The 14005-nt window shown below is 34.7% G+C and overlaps 1 protein-coding gene across 1 annotated transcript; it reads left to right on the forward strand.

Annotated features, from left to right (window-relative positions):
- The first annotated feature begins 10148 nt into the window (after window positions 1–10148).
- LOC131172949 (uncharacterized) lies at window positions 10149–10586 on the forward strand. Its single transcript, XM_058134584.1, has one exon. It carries the CDS (start codon window positions 10149–10151, stop codon window positions 10584–10586), a length of 438 nt encoding a protein of 145 aa, XP_057990567.1.
- The last annotated feature ends 3419 nt before the right edge of the window (window positions 10587–14005 follow it).

Genomic DNA, 14005 nt, shown 5'->3' on the forward strand with positions numbered 1-14005 from the left:
CATGAAAATTTATATACAAAAATTACAAGCTTTATTTACAGTCCAAAATATAAATTCATTTAATTACAATGTTCAAAATTAATATACATCTCATTATACATGAACCAAAATGAAAAACCTAAGTACATTGGGCATTACCAAAATAAACACTACTGAGGTGAGCTCTGGTATCAGAGATCCGACAAGCAGAATCGAGTACTACTGTGGAGGTTGCTGCTATGGCGGCTGCTGTGTCTGGTCTCCAGTACCTACGCAATGGAAAATCCAATGCGTTAAGCAAATTACTTAGTGGTGCATAATCTTAAAGCAAAATAATTAAATGATTTAAAATGATAATAATATGTGAAATTTCATAATTCTAGGCCAATTGTATATTTCAATTGCACTTTGGGAATAATTTAATTATCAATATCTTATCTGTGCATTTATTTCTTTCTCTGTCTTTTAAAGTCATATCAGTGGTCTCTTCAAGTAATTATTTAATTTTTAAAGCTTATTACTTATGAGTCGTTTCATAACTTTAGCTGCTCCATAGGAGCATATTAATTTACTGGGATCTCTTCATATAATCAATTGATTTTTACAGCCTATTACTCATTACTCATATTTGTTCCCAAGTAACCTATAATAGTTTATAAAGACTGGATATACAAGAATATTCTATCATGTATACAACTTTCATGTGAGGCACTAGGCCAGTGGGCAGGTATATAATATCCTGTATACAACTGTCTGTCAGGCACAAGGCCAGCGGGTAGGCATAAAGCCAGAAATCATATCAGACATATTTTTTTAATCAATGATTATTCATGTAAAAATTATATTAGTGCATTCTCAGTCTTTTAAGATCATATCAATGCCAAGCAACCTATAATAGTCTATAAAGACTGGATACATGGGAATATTCTATCCCGTATACATCTATCATATCAGGCACAAGGCTAGTGGGCAGGATGTTAAAGCCAAAAATATAATTATGCACAATGGCATCTATCATGTCATCCGTCATGTCAGGCACAAGGCCAGCAGGCAGACATATAGCCTGTAGAACAATCATGTCAAACATATATTGTCAGTCCATAACTTTCCATGTAGGCAGTACTGCTATCTGTTATCTCTAATTGGTATACCAATCGATCCAACTTTATACATAAGTTTAGGTATACTTTGGGCAAATTAGTACTATTAAGCACTTATAGTTTTATTTTTTTCATGCTATGTACTATTAAGGGTTTATAACATATTATTATTTCACTTTATGTACTATCTATGCTTTATACCATTTTCATGTCATTATAATGGGAACATAGGTCCCAAGTACATATTCGTATAACTTACGTATTTATCACTCTCATTATTTTATGTCATGTACTATACATATTCATAGTATTGTTATTTCATATATGATGGAAACATAAGTTCCAAGTGTGTTTTCATATGACTTATGTGTTTAGCAAACTATTTAGGTAATTTACATTTTATGTATCAATTGATTTCATGTCACCTTATAGTGGGAAAGTGGGTCCCACATACCTATTTCATGTAATTTAGCATGTAGTGACTTATTAGGGATAAGTCCTTACTAAAAATAATTTAATTCAAGAACATTTCTTTAGGTTCACTTTTACTGTTTTGAATTTACATATCAAGTTGAGCAATTTGTGGCTACTGTTTAGCCCCACTTTCTTCATGGAAATTGTTCTTCTATGTCTTTATTTATTTTCCTTTATGAATTATGTCATTTGGATTTGTATAACTCAAGTTATGGTCAAATAACCATAACTGGTTCAGTTGAAAATTCTGGTTCCTTTAGTTAGGCAGTTTTAGTATCATACATTGTCAAATTATTTGGATAGGTTGTAGCAACATTTAGGCCTAGTGTTCTTCATCAGATTTATTGCCCTATGTCTTATGATCACTCAAAAATTCTAGTTGCAATTTTTCAAATCATGTATACTTAATTATAATCACACAATTAGCCTGGACTCAAATGTCCTATACTAACATGAGTCCCATTTTGGTTAGTAAATTTGACCCAAAATTTAAGCTTCTTACATTCATAATTTGAGGTAGGTGTCCATAAAAAAGTTAAAGCCTTATTTCGTAAGTTTCCAGAACTATATGGCACATTTCAATTGAAGCTCTCTAGTGGAAGATATGCTTAAAAGACTATTCTAGATTCAATGGTCACTTGTGCACATTTCCAGAATTTATGCACTAAATTAGCCTAGCCAATTAACCTATTTCTCTTAATTTCTAGATTTTGGTCAAAATACCAATCTTGTAGGTCTATGTCCTATGAAAATTTTGGCACTAGTTTCAGGACATTTGGAGTTCTATGGACCAAGTTATGGCCTCTTTGCGAAAACTGGTCAAGTTGCTTAGACAAAGGCAATTCTGGGCAGTTTTGATTCTGGATAGTTTTGGTAACCCAACTTGGGCAAGTAATTTAACTTGGTTAATGGCATTTCTATGCTATGGTATCTTCACAAAAGTTGTAGCCCTATGTCTAATCTTTCCAATGGTATAAATTTCAGGTCATTTGGACCTGTTTAGAGTAAGTTATGGCCAAGTGAATGAACACTGTTCATTTGGTCAAAATTTTTGGTTCACAATTGGGTAATCCGGATTAGGGCAAAATTTAGGTCACTTTTTAGGCAGAATTTGGACATGATTTCTTCATGAAAATTGGAGCATTTTAGGTCTAGGTTTACCTCCAATTGGCCTCATACCAATTGGGGCCACACATATTCACTAATGGCTCAAAACATATATTGCACTCAACAAATACTCAACCTGCACAAAAATTTCACTTCTAATTCTCATTTCTCCATCTCCCAAACTCCAATTTGCATTTATGGCACTTCTAATTATCATCAACACAATTCAAAACAATCAAATTCTAGTAACATCAATCAAGTCTCCAATATTTAATTCATAACCCTAATTCAATTGGTCAAAGTCAACAATATTCACATTCAATCAAATTTCTAGCACAAGTATTTCCATCAATTAATACATAGCCTACATTTACTTATTCATCAATATCATAATTCACCATTTAAATTCATGAAATTATCAATCTCCCCTGTTCTCAAGGCTTTCGAATTGGGACAATTACATAAAGTCTTCAATACTTATCTGAAAACCCTAATTCAATTGTCATCCTCAACATTCACATGCACTTAAGTTCTAATACATATAATTACCTTAATCAATGTCACAAATCACCTTTTTCATGTATGAATCAATCAATCTCCTATACCTTTCATGGCTGCCGAATTCATGGCTCCCCAAATACTATCAATCTCCTCAATTTTCTTAGTATATCAACTCATCCCAAGCTCAAATCAAGAATTAATGAAGAAAAGTAGGAAGATTAAGCACTAATCTTCTCTTGAGCTTGTTAAAACCTTGGAATTTCTCCTCCCTTTTGCTGCCTATAGTGTTCCCAAGAGGTAAGGATCAACTTTAATGAAGGGACTTATGATTTTAGGTTAAAAAATGAAGAGATTTAAGCTTTGCATGAAGAGCTTCCATAGGGGATTTGGGAGAGAGCAATTCAGCCATTGTTGATGAAGTAAAGAAGATGATGAAAGTGGGTTGTGATCTTATCATTTTATGGATTTATATAACCCCACTAAGTTTTATTTAATTATTATTATTTTAAAGTTTTATATTTGCACTTAATCCCTCATTTTTCCCTTAATTACTTTACATGTATAATTTCACATTTTCATGGAATTTTTAAAATTTAATACTACTCATTTTTAATGGACATTTAGGTCAAAAGTCAACTCTAGGTGCCAAATGACCAAAATGCCCCTTTTCGGGTTATAATCGGACTTTTTTTGTAATACCGATTAAATCTCTGATCCGACGGTTCCTTTATTTTTGTTTTTATTTGTACCGATTAACTAAATTTTCTTTGACATTTTTAATGTCAATTATACCTCAATAGACCTTTAATTAGGTCCTAAAATTATTTTTTGGGGTTCTCCGCGGTCTTGGGGTCGTCAACTGTCTATGCAGTGACTTCCCAGTGCGGTCACCCATCGCTGTGGTTCTAGCTCGTTTAACCTAATTACATTTCATGTCTTTTATTTTTTCTTAATTTTTCTTGTATTTTCTTATCATGTATTCCATCATTTTATGTCTCCTCACTATCATTTAAGTGTAGTTCCAGGCATTCTGACTATCCGAACAGACGTTAATCGTCGAAATAATAGAATGTACAGACTACCTACGATGAGGTTGTTACAATGCTGGTCACTAAGCCCCAATTGATTCTGTATGTAAAGGCAACCTAACAGGCCTTGGAAAGTTCATTTCAAACATTAGAGCTACAAGGGACCTCTTTGAATGATGGTGGAGCCACAGCTATGGTTGCAAAAGTAATGTTAAAGAATGGCTACAAAGAAGGCAAGGGATTAAGGGCCATGCTATAAGGGATTGTTGAGCCCATAGTGGCTACCTAGAGGAATGGGCGTTTCGGGTTAGGATATAAAGAGGATGCTCTGGCAGATAGGAGGTTCTAGATGAGGAATATGCTTCGGGATCAGAGATTCGATAGATCACTTGAAAAGAAAAAGAGTATCCCTCAAATTGGAGATATTTTCACCAAACCAATTATTGAACAAGCAAAAGGAGAAGGTGAAGAATCTCTGTCAGACGTATCACCCGAGACGCTGATCATACCCATTGTGGAAGGTCAAGAACTAGATAATTGGGAAGCCGAGGATATCCCTGTGCTTTTCTTCGAGTAATATATATTTTGTTACTAACACTTTGTAACACCCTCACTGTAGCAATTCCGTACATTCTACTGTTCTGGTGATCGGTGTCGGTCTGGACAGCTAGAACGTTTGGAAAAATATTTAGACTAGAGTGAGGAGTCATAAATAACTCAAATAATGATAAGAAAAATTTAGGAAAAATTTTAGAAATAAAATACAACCAAGTTAAATAAGCTGGTGCCCTAGCGATGGGCAACTCAATGGGAAGTTGCGATCCTCGCAGCTAGGAGCCCTAAACCCAGGGAAAAATTAATGAAATAATTTTTGGGACTCCAGAGAAGAGTCAATGAGGTTTCTATGGCATTAGAATGCCAATAAAAGGCTTAGAAAAAATTTTCAATTGGTAAAGACGATTTTAGCTCAATAAGCCAAACGGAGGGCATTTTGGTCATTTCGTCTTCGAAAATGATTTTTGACTGACTTGTCCAGTTAAGTAAATAATTATTATGACATAAAATATGAATAAATATTGCTACAAATTAAATTGAAATTGAGTAGAAAAGAAAAGAAAAGAAAATGAATTAAAATTGCAATTTTGACCTCATGCTTATATCATTAAAGTACTCCCACCCAATCACATTTTGACACCTCATTACAAACCCAATTAACGGAGTTAAATGGGCTGAAAAAAAAAAAAAGAATTCTGCTCATTCTTACCTTCTTCCAGCCGAAACACACCTCCCACTCTCTTCCATCATTAAAAACTTCACCCGAGCTTCATATCACCTACCAAATCACCTCAAAACCCCATCTTCCCTTCACAAAAACTTGTCATCACCACTAGAGCAAGACTTAGGCAGCAAAAAGAAGTGAAAATAAAGGAGTTTGTAAAGCTTGGATTGACACACAACAAGGTTAGTGCCAATTTTTGTGCTTCCATTCTTTTCTAAGCATGAATCTAAGTTAAGTTAAAAATTTGATGAAAAATGAATTAAGGATGTATGAACTTGCCCCATGAAATTTTTGGTAGCCTTAGGGTGCCTTAGGATTTCATCAACTTGATTGTATAATACTTGTCTATGGCTGCCATTGAACATGATTTTGGTGTTTTAATTCATGGATTGTATGTATATAGAAAATTGAGATTGTTGGAGCTAGGGTTTGGGGCACAAAATTTGGATTTTGTTCATGTGTTGGTTAATGGAAGTTCTAATGGTCAATTAGTGACCATTTGGCTGAGTACAATGAGGAATTGAAGTGAATTTTAGCTTGGGATTTGAGGTTGGGTGTGCTGCCTTGAGTGCCCTGCAGGTCTGGATGTGAGTCCAGCATGTTTGGGCAGCTATAACTCGTGTTGTGTAGGTTCAATTAGTGCAAGGCCAATTGGACATGAAATTAGACACATAATGGAACAATTTTGGTGAAGGAACTCTGTCCAGAAAACAAACTTAGGATGTCCTAAAAATTGACCAAATTTGGGTAGCACACATTCTGCCTGGGCAAAATGACCAAATGAACAGTGTTCATTCATTTGGTCATAACTCAGTGTAGAAAGGTCCAATTGATCTGAAATTTATATCAATGGAAAGCTAAGACAATTTAGAACAACTTTTATGTAGAACACAAACTCAAATTCTAGATTAAACTAAATGAAATTGCTAGCCAAATTTGGACTATTAAATCTAGCAGAACTAAAAATTGCCCAGAAATTTTGGGTAAAGGAAATCCGACCAGTTATGGTGCAATAGCCATAACTTGTGCTAGAAAACTCCAAATGGGGTGATTCAAAAAGTTAAATGTAACTAAACACAATAAAGAACAACTTTGATTAAGAACACTTGGAATGGCTTAATGGAACAGTGAACTCAAGCTCCCAAAAACTAAAATTTTGATTTATTCTCCATTGGTTAGAAGTATGGATTGGCAACTAATGCCAACACTTTTGGGAACCAAAATGTGGCAAATTTATGTGATTAGGACTCATGTAACTATTATGCATTGGAAAGTCAATAATTTGACCTAAATTGTAAAATGAATAGTAACCTTACATGTAAAACATGAAAATTCAATTGATAACTTTGTAATGTACCCTAGTACACCTAGTAAGATTGGTTTGGATAGGTTGGCATGTCAATAGGGTTCAGTTAGCAGTACTGCACATGGCATTATGCCATTATATGATTTTATGGCTTTTAGCCATTCTGATATTATGCTGATACTTAGCCTTGTGCCTAATAATTATTACAGCTCATTAGCTGTTCTGTTGCACACCGGGAGATACATACGTGACCGATGGTGTGACAGCCCAAGGTACTTGGTACCCAGTGCTAGTTTACCCGTTTATCCAGTCCAGTTATCCAGTATAGGTTATTTGAGCAACCAAAAATGGAAGTTGATAAATTTAATGAAATCATTGATATAACAAGTGCCAAATAAATAGACTACAAATAATTATAAAAAATTTGTCTGCATGAGACATCAACATATACACTACATATTTATTTTCTTTTATTTCTTTTTATTTTATTATTGGTACGACCAAGCATTATTACTTAGCGCGTTGCTTTTTGCTACGCGTAGGTTCTAGAGAGACTGACAGAGAGCCTAGTAGACCACAGATTGGGTGAGGCCGTTCACATTTCTGTATAGTGTCCGTGTCACCTCACAGACTTCAGTGCATTGGTAGGACACTAGGTCCCATTTTGGTATTTTGTACTATTTGTATTTTGTAATTAAACTTTTATTTTCTCATATATAGTTGAAACTCATGTAATATATTTTGGTATTAATGCAAATATTTGTAATTTGTGTTTATAAATGAAAAGTGAGTATTTATTTATGATTTGTACATGATTATCATGTGAAATGAATGAATGATAAATAGAAGAAATTTTTAGAAATGGTTGAGGAATATTGAGATTATGTTGATATAATGGAGTTTGAGAATGATTGAGATGTATTGGAAGTGTTTTTTTTCACAAGTTCCGAAGAACTGTTTTATTCATTTTTAGCCGGTACTCTGCCGGATTTTCTATAAAATTTTCGGAACATCAAATGAATTTATAATTTCAATAAATGACTTAAATGAGTCAAATTTCAAAAGTTGCATTTCCTAACCATAAAGAAATAAATTAAGGAAAGATAAAAATAATTGAGATAAAATAGGGTGTTCTGATACACAGTGTGGCATATCTTCCTCAGCTATACTGTAGATGGGTAAGGGGGGTCACACACTTAATCACTCTGTCCATGGTGGCAAGTGGGATTCTGTAAATGGACCTTTTCTTATGATAAAACATTAATAAATTAATAGCGCATCCTCCAAATTCTATGTCGAATATATTCTTCTTATTTTAAACCCATTATTAAATTCTATTCTTTAATATATTCCATTTGAATTTCTTTAGGACTATTGATCAACCAAGGCATAATAATTCAATTGACTTTAAAATTCCTCATGTTAACTTTGAAAGACCCATAATTACCATGGATACAAGCGATTCTAATGAAGAGGAAAAAACTGTACCCTTGAAAGAGCAAATGGGAAAACCAGAATTAAATGAGCCCACTCTCATGCCCTGTGGAGACGAGATGAGCACCTTAAATTTAGGGATTAAAGGGAATAAGAAGGAGCTCAAAATTGTAAATAATGAGGAGTTAAAGGACATGATACAGCTGCTGAAGGAGTTCATTGATGTATTCTCTTAGAGCTATGATGATATGCTAGGTTTGGATCCCCAAATAGTAACTAATAAGATCCCTCTGATTCCTAAAACAATCCCGGTAAAGCAGAAACTGAGAAGAATGAACCCTAACACGCTGCTCAAAGTTAGAGATAAAATAAAAAAGCAGTATGATGTTAGATTCTTATAAGTGGTGAAATATCTGGAGTGGATAGCTAATGTCGTCCTTGTGATGAAGAAAGATAGCAGAGTAAGAGTATGTGTCAACTACAGGAACCTCAATAAAGCAAGTTTGAAGGATGACTTTCCTTTCCTGCATATAGATGTGCTAGTTAATAATGCGGCAGGACTAGGAAGATGCTCATGTATTGATGGAGCCTCAGGTTATAATCAGATCTTGATGGACAAGAAGGATAAGGAGAAGACTACCTTTATCACCCAGTGGGGGGTATTTTGCTACAGAGTCATGCCCTTCTGATTAAAGAATGCTGGAGCTCCCTATCAATGTGCCATGGTCACATTATTCCATGATATAATGCATAAAGAAGTCGAGGTCTACATGGATGATATGATCATTAAGTCGATAGGAATTGAAAGCCATGTGCAGGGGTTGAGAAGAGAATTCGAGACACTAAGAAAATATCAGCTGAAACTAAACCCAGCAAAAAGTGTATTTGAAGCAAGGTCAAGGAAATTGCTAGGATTCATAGTCAGTGAGAAAGGGATAGAAGTAGACCCAGATAAAGTTTGAGCCATTCAAGAAATGTTATCCCTAAAGACAGAAAGGGATGTGCAGAGTTTTCTAGGAAAATTAAATTACATTTCAAGATTCATCTCTAATTTCACTGCTAAGGCTGAGCCCATTTTCAAATTGCTAAGGAAGAATATTCGAGGTGGGATGAAACCTGTCATGAAGCCTTCGAAAAGATTAAAGAATACTTGTCAAATCCTCCTGTATTAGTTCCTCCAGTGGCCGGTAGACCATTAATCTTATATATGGCAGTCCAGCAGACTTCAATGGGTTGTGTTTTGGGGCAAAATTATAACACTGGGACAAAAGAAAGAGCCATTTATTATTTGAGCGAAAAGTTCAATGAATGCGAGTCGCGGTATTCATTTTTAGAAAAAACATGTTATGCATTGGCGTGGACAACAAATCAACTCAAGCACTATATGTTGAATCACAAAACATGTCTCATTTCCAAGATGGATCCGATCATGTATGTTTTTGAGAGCCCATTTATACCTGGAAGAATAGCAAAATGACAACTCATGCTTTCACAATATGACATTGTCTATATGATGAAGAAGGCAGTAAAAGGGAGTGTGATAGTAGATTTCCTAGCAGAGAACCCAATTGATGATTATGAGGCTTTAGACTTCGAGTTCCCAGATGAGCATATTAATGCAGTGAGCGAGGATACTAAGGGGAAGGATGATGTGTGGGAAATGTATTTCGATGGCGCAGTGAATCTCTCCGGTAATAGAATTAGAGCAGTACTAGTATTCCCGGGCAGGAAACACTTCTTGGTAGCTATCAAGCTAAAATTTGAGTGTGCAAATAATCTCACAGAATATGAGGCCTGCGTGAGTGGATTATAAACTGCCATTGAAATGAAAATAAAGAAATTGAAAGTGTATGGAGACTCCACCTGTCATCCATCAAGTCAAAGGAGAATAGCAAACCAGAGACCCAAAACTGATCCCGTACCAGAAGTATCTTCTTAAGATGATTAAAGAGTTTGAAGAAATCTCCTTCACCCACTTGACCTGTGATAAGAACCAGTTCGCTGATGCTTTGGCCACTCTAGCAGTGATGACTCAAATGGAGGAGGGGAAAATAATGCAGTTATTACAAATAAAAGCAAGAAGTGAGCTAGCATACTGCCTAATGATTGAAGAAGAGGTAGATGGCAAGCCCTGGTATCACGACATTCAGCTGTACGTCAAAATTGGAGAATATCCTTCTGGGGTAAGTAGAAATGAGAAAAGAATGATTAAAAGATTCGCATTGGGATACTTCCCCAGTGGCCAAATTCTATATAAAAAAAGCTTTAATGGTGAACTATTGAGGTGCATGGATGCAAAAGAGGCTAAGAGGATTCTTTCTGAGACCCACAAAGGGAACTGTGCCACTCATAGCAACGGGCACATGATGGCCATGTAAGTCTTACGGCGAGGTTACTTTAGGACTACTCTAGAAAAAAGATTGTATTGAGCACTTCCTTAAATGTCACAAGTGCCAAATTTACGCTGACTGGATGAATGTTCCACCTCACCAACTCTACAACCTCGTCACCCCGTGGCTGTTCGAGATATGGGGTATTGATGTTATCGGTCCAATTAATCCGAAGGCTTCCAATGGGCATAGGTTCATTCTAGTGGCCATCAATTATTTTTCTAAATGGGTTAAAGCTGCCTCGTATGCCCACATCACTCAAAATACATTTCTGAAGTTTCTCAAGAGTAATATTATCTGTAGATACAACCCCCCCCCCCCCCCAATGAAATTGTCACTGACAATACTAAGAATCTGAATGGCCTAAATGTTCAAAAGCTGTGTGACCAATACAAGATCTGCCACCTCAACTCATCACCCTATTGAACCTAGATGAACGGAGTTGTGAAAGCTACCAATAAGAATCTTAAACGAATGATTGAAAAAATATCCATTACTTACAAAGATTGGCATGATATGCTCCCATTTGCCCTTCATGCCTATCAAACTATAGTGAGAACGTCAACAGGGGCTACTCCATACTCACTGGTATATGGAATGGAAGCTGTCTTACTGATAGAGGTGGAAATTCCCTCTTTGAGAGTCTTAAAGGAGGCAGGGTTGGATGAGATTGAATGGGTCCAATCAAGGTTAGATTAGATGAATTTGATTAATGAGAAGAGATTAATAACAGTCTGTCATGGGCAATTATACCAAAGCAAGATAGCTAGAGCATTTGATAAGAATGTACGGCTACGAGAATTCCAACTAGGGGATTTAGTTCTGAAGAAGATACTCCCAAATCAGGGTGAGCCCCGAGGCAAATGGTTACCAACATATGAGGGCCCTTATGTGGTTAAGAAGGCATTTTCTAGTGGTGCATTGATCTTAACTCACATGGACGGGGAAGAATTGCCAAGGCTGATAAATACAAATGCTTTAAAGAGGTATTACGCTTAAAAAAATATGTATAGGGGTGAAAACCTGAAAAGGGCACTCCTAAAAAAATGAGAGAAAGAAAGTGAAAACCCATAAGGGCGCTTTCTACAAAATGAGTGAATAATGAAAACCTGAAAGGGTGTCTTGAAAAGCGAATCAAAATAATGAAATAAATAAATAAATTGGGAGTGAAAACCTACAAGGACGCTTCTTATGAAACCAATAATGGAGAAATAAGGAGTAAGGGGCTCAAAGTTAGAAGACAACAAAGTCACCATAACACAAGGGTTCTTCTGAAGATTGTTTAAATCTTTGGCGATTAAGGGGTCATAAAAGTTAATTGGAAGGAATTTGGGAGAGTTTTTCTTTTATCCTTTTCTCTTAATTTGTACACTTGTCGTATATTCCCTTTTCATCAAAACCATGATACAAATATTTTATGCATAATTCACTTCTAGTTTGTTTTCTTTAGTTCATTCACTATTAATTTATCAAGGTTTTATTATAAGAAAAGAATTTAAACACAGGTAACTTTGTATATGTTGCTTTGAGATTGCAGGGGATAAATGACTAGTGAACGATTAGCATGCCAACACACAATGCTTTCAAGGGTCTGGTGTAAAAAAAATGTAGGGCTGAAAACCCAAAAGGGCACTCATAGCAAAATATGGGAAAGGAGGCAAAAACCCGCAGGGGCGCTTTCTACAAAATGAGTGAAGGATGAAAACCCAAGAGGGCATCATAAAAAAGTGAGATAAAAAAAATGTAATCTAGGAGTGAAAACCTAAAATGGCACTCATAAGAAACAAGGAAAAGAGTCACTATCCATAGTCGATGCTCCTGAATAATGAAGTCGGGACAGCTAACGAGCCATGTCTTTAGGTTTTTTCTTGTCTCTCCCATCGCTCATTGAGCTTCAAGATCGCGTTAAGTAAACTTTGATTAGATGAATATCTTGCATCAGGTCAACTTTACATTATGAGTATCAAGGTATACTCATAAAACTTGTTCAATTGCAAGAAATTAAAATTCAAGGTCAACATATTCATTCATCCTTAGTAACAATTGGTTGTTCCCTTCAAATTAAAAATTTAAATTTCTAGTCATCAACATCTGGATTCAAGATCCAAGTTAATTTTAATTTTCAGCAATTCACATTCCAGTTATCAACCTCTGAATTCAAGATCCAAGTTGATTTTAATTTCTGCAATTTAAATTTCCAGTCATCAATCTCTAGATTCAAGATTCAAGTTGATTTTAATTTTCATCGATTCATATTTCAGTTACCATCCTCTGGATTCAAGATCCAGGTTGATTTTAATTTCTACAATTTAAATTTCCAGTTATCAACCTCTGGACTCAAGATCCAATTTGATTTTAATTTCTACAATTTAAATTTCTAGTTATCAATCTCTGGATTCAAGATCCAAGTTGATTTTAATTTCTGCAATTTAATTTTTAGTTATCAATCTCTAGATTCAAGATTCAAGTTGATTTTAGTTTTCAGTGATTCACATTCCAGTTATCAACCTCTGGATTCAAGATCCAAGTTGATTTAATTTCTGCAATTTAAATTTCTATTCATCAATCTCTGGATTCAAAATCCAAGTTGATTTTAATTTTTAAATTCCAGTTATCAACCTCTGGATTTAAGATCCAAGTTGATTTTAATTTTTGCAATTTAAATTTTCAATCATCAATCTCTAGATTCAAGATCCAAGTTGATTTTAATTTTCACTGATTCACATTTTAGTTGCCAACCTCTGGATTCAAGATCCAAGTTGATTTTTGATTTTTGCAATTTAAATTTTCAGTTATCAACCTCTGGATTCAAGATCCAAGTTGATTTTAATTTTTGCAATTTAATTTTCAGTTATCAACCTCTGGATTCAAGATCCAAGTTGATTTTAATTTATGCAATTTAAATTTCCAGTCATCAACCTTTGGATTCAAGATCCAAGTTGATTTTAATTTTCATCGATTCACATTTCAGTTACCAACCTCTGGATTTAAGATCCAGGTTGATTTTAATTTCTGGAATTTAATTTTCAGTTACCAACCTCTAGATTCAAGATCCAAGTTTATTTTAATTTCTGCAATTTGATATTTCCTGTCATCAACCTCTAGATTCAAGATCCAAGTTAATTTTAATTTCTGCAATTTAAATTTCCTGTCATCAACCTCTGGATTCAAGATCCAAGTTGATTCTATTTCCCTACAATTTAATTTTCAGTTATCAACCTCTGGATTCAAGATCCAAGTTGATTTTAATTTTTAGCTATTTAATTTTTCTGCCATTAAGGTTTAAGTTGGTTTTAATTTTCAATTTTCTCAAATCTTTACATTTATTTTCCAATATTTCGTTTCTTCAATCTGCCCAAAATATGGTTCTGTATCTTTATATGTTCCTTATATAAGAGAATTTCATT

Source organism: Hevea brasiliensis, chromosome 14 (assembly GCF_030052815.1).
Source record: "Hevea brasiliensis isolate MT/VB/25A 57/8 chromosome 14, ASM3005281v1, whole genome shotgun sequence".
In the NCBI taxonomy this organism is placed as follows: Eukaryota; Viridiplantae; Streptophyta; class Magnoliopsida; order Malpighiales; family Euphorbiaceae; genus Hevea; species Hevea brasiliensis.